The 2,027-nt window shown below is 34.8% G+C and overlaps 1 protein-coding gene across 1 annotated transcript in view; it reads left to right on the top strand.

Moving 5' to 3' along the window:
- IKBKAP (inhibitor of kappa light polypeptide gene enhancer in B-cells, kinase complex-associated protein) overlaps positions 1-2,027 on the top strand; it is a 111,808-nt gene that overhangs the window by 79,675 nt on the left and 30,106 nt on the right. The window contains exons 31-32 of the mRNA XM_012638524.1: positions 238-298; positions 1,878-1,991. Coding sequence (XP_012493978.1) covers positions 238-298; positions 1,878-1,991 — 175 coding nt within the window. The remainder of the gene's footprint in view (positions 1-237; positions 299-1,877; positions 1,992-2,027) is intronic.

Below are 2,027 nucleotides of genomic sequence, written 5' to 3'. Positions count from 1 at the left end.
TTTTAAAAACAGTTTTTAACATTTAGCCTTGATAATATTTGGAATTACTTGTTCACATGTGAAACATACTGTGTTTTTATTGAAATGAGTTGAATTTCCTTGGCTGCCTTGGAGGAGGCCTGCTTTTTAGGAAAACATCCTGGTTACCTCTGAATATGGTGCATGTCTTTCCAAGTGTCTTACCTCTCTGGTGACTAGAAGTTTTCCTGCCTAAAATTAATATGTTTTTCCTTCTAGGTATACAAATACAACAGACTGGATATTATAGAAACCAACATAAAGCCTTCCATTTTAGAAGGTGAGGGTTATATTTTAGATAGAATTCTTCATTTGGAAGTATAGGGAAGGAGAAAAGAGAGAGATGGGAGTGTCTCCCTCTGTTACTGCCTTTTTAGATAATATGTTGTCTAGACTTAATCAAAATTTCCCACTGGGTATATTTAATTCTGACCAGAATTTTTTAATATACTAAAGTATTAGATGGTACACACAAAAGATTTGAATGTTAGAAACCTATGATAAAATACAATTAAGAATCTTTATATTTGGGAATAGTTGGTAAACGTGAATATGAACTATATTATAAAAATAGTATTGTATCAGTGATAAATTTCCTGCATTTAATAATTGTGGTTATGTAAGATAATATTCTATTATTCTTAAGAGAGAAATGCTGAAGTATTTAGGAATGAAGGATCATATCTGCAACTTACTCTTAAAACTTACTCTCTTACTTCTTCCACAGAAGTAATAATGTGTTTGTGTGTGTGTGTGTGTGTGTGTGTGTGTGTGTGCGCGCGCGCACAGAGAAACAGGAAACAAAAAAATACAGTAAAATGTTAACAATTGGTAAATCTAGGTGAGGAGTATATGTGTGTTCATTGAACTACTACAACTTTTCTGTAGATTTGGAATATTTCAAAATATTCAAAAGTTCAAAAAAAACACCTTTGCAAATGAAGTGTATAATTCCTAGAGAACATATGGATATTACCAGTTCTAGAATACTCACATGGTCACTGTGACCCCTTAAAAGCAAGACGGAAAAGGAGGAGGACCTCAGTTTGATTTACAGAAATCTTAGGGAGTGAGGGTTGATTTAAAGTTCTTTCTTCGTAAGCAAGACTACCCCGTAAGTAATGTCTGGACTTTCTGACATTTACATGTGTTCACATCCTTACCCTGCCTGTTCCTCCATTCCTTATCCTAATTAAAACTGTTGGTGAAGTACTTTTTGTAGCATTCATTTTAGGTACCCCTAATTGGATACTAAAGGCATCATTCCTGGCCCTATATCCATCCAGCCAGCCATTACTTAGATTTTTACTACTAATGAGAACCTAGAAAAATGCTGATAATTCATCTGTATAGACCTTATATCTGTTAATAAGATGTGGCTTTGGATAGTAGCATTTTGCTTTTTTTCATGTGTTTTATTAGTGTCATTTTTTTCTCATGTATTTTTCCATTGGCAGTAATTTCCAGAAATCATTAGATACATTTATTCCACACCCATGGGTATTTTGATGAATGTGTAGGAAGAAACTGTCAAATAGTCTTCCTCTTATCTTTGTTAACAGCTTCCTGTACACTCGTTTTATTTGCCAGTCCTCTCTTGGGTTAGATACCAAGTCTTCATTCAGGTGATTTTACAAGTATAGTGACAGAGAGTATTCTGGGATGATGTTGATGAACTCTACAATCTGGAATCTCAATCTCTAGTAAACTAATGCTCGTTAAACAAAAAGCTTGTTTGGAAGACCTAGTAACCTCTTTATTTTTGTTGAATTCTAATCCTGCCCTCACCTCCTTCCCTCTTAGTTTTTTCTCTTTGCTTAAACATCATACTCAAATTATTTTCCATTCTGCATCTCTAGCCCAGAAAAATTATATGATATTTTTGGACTCTCAGACAACCACATTCAGTCGCCACAAGAAACGTTTATTGGTGGTTCGAAAGCTCAAGGAGCAAGCACAGCAGGTGAATCTGGGTGAGTGTCTGCATGAAGACCTTGAGACTTGCTGGG

Source organism: Propithecus coquereli, unplaced genomic scaffold (assembly GCF_000956105.1).
Source record: "Propithecus coquereli isolate 6110/MARCELLA unplaced genomic scaffold, Pcoq_1.0 Scaffold130, whole genome shotgun sequence".
In the NCBI taxonomy this organism is placed as follows: Eukaryota; Metazoa; Chordata; class Mammalia; order Primates; family Indriidae; genus Propithecus; species Propithecus coquereli.
The sequence above is the reverse complement of the archived record's forward strand: the minus strand, read 5'-3'. Positions and strand labels throughout refer to the sequence as shown.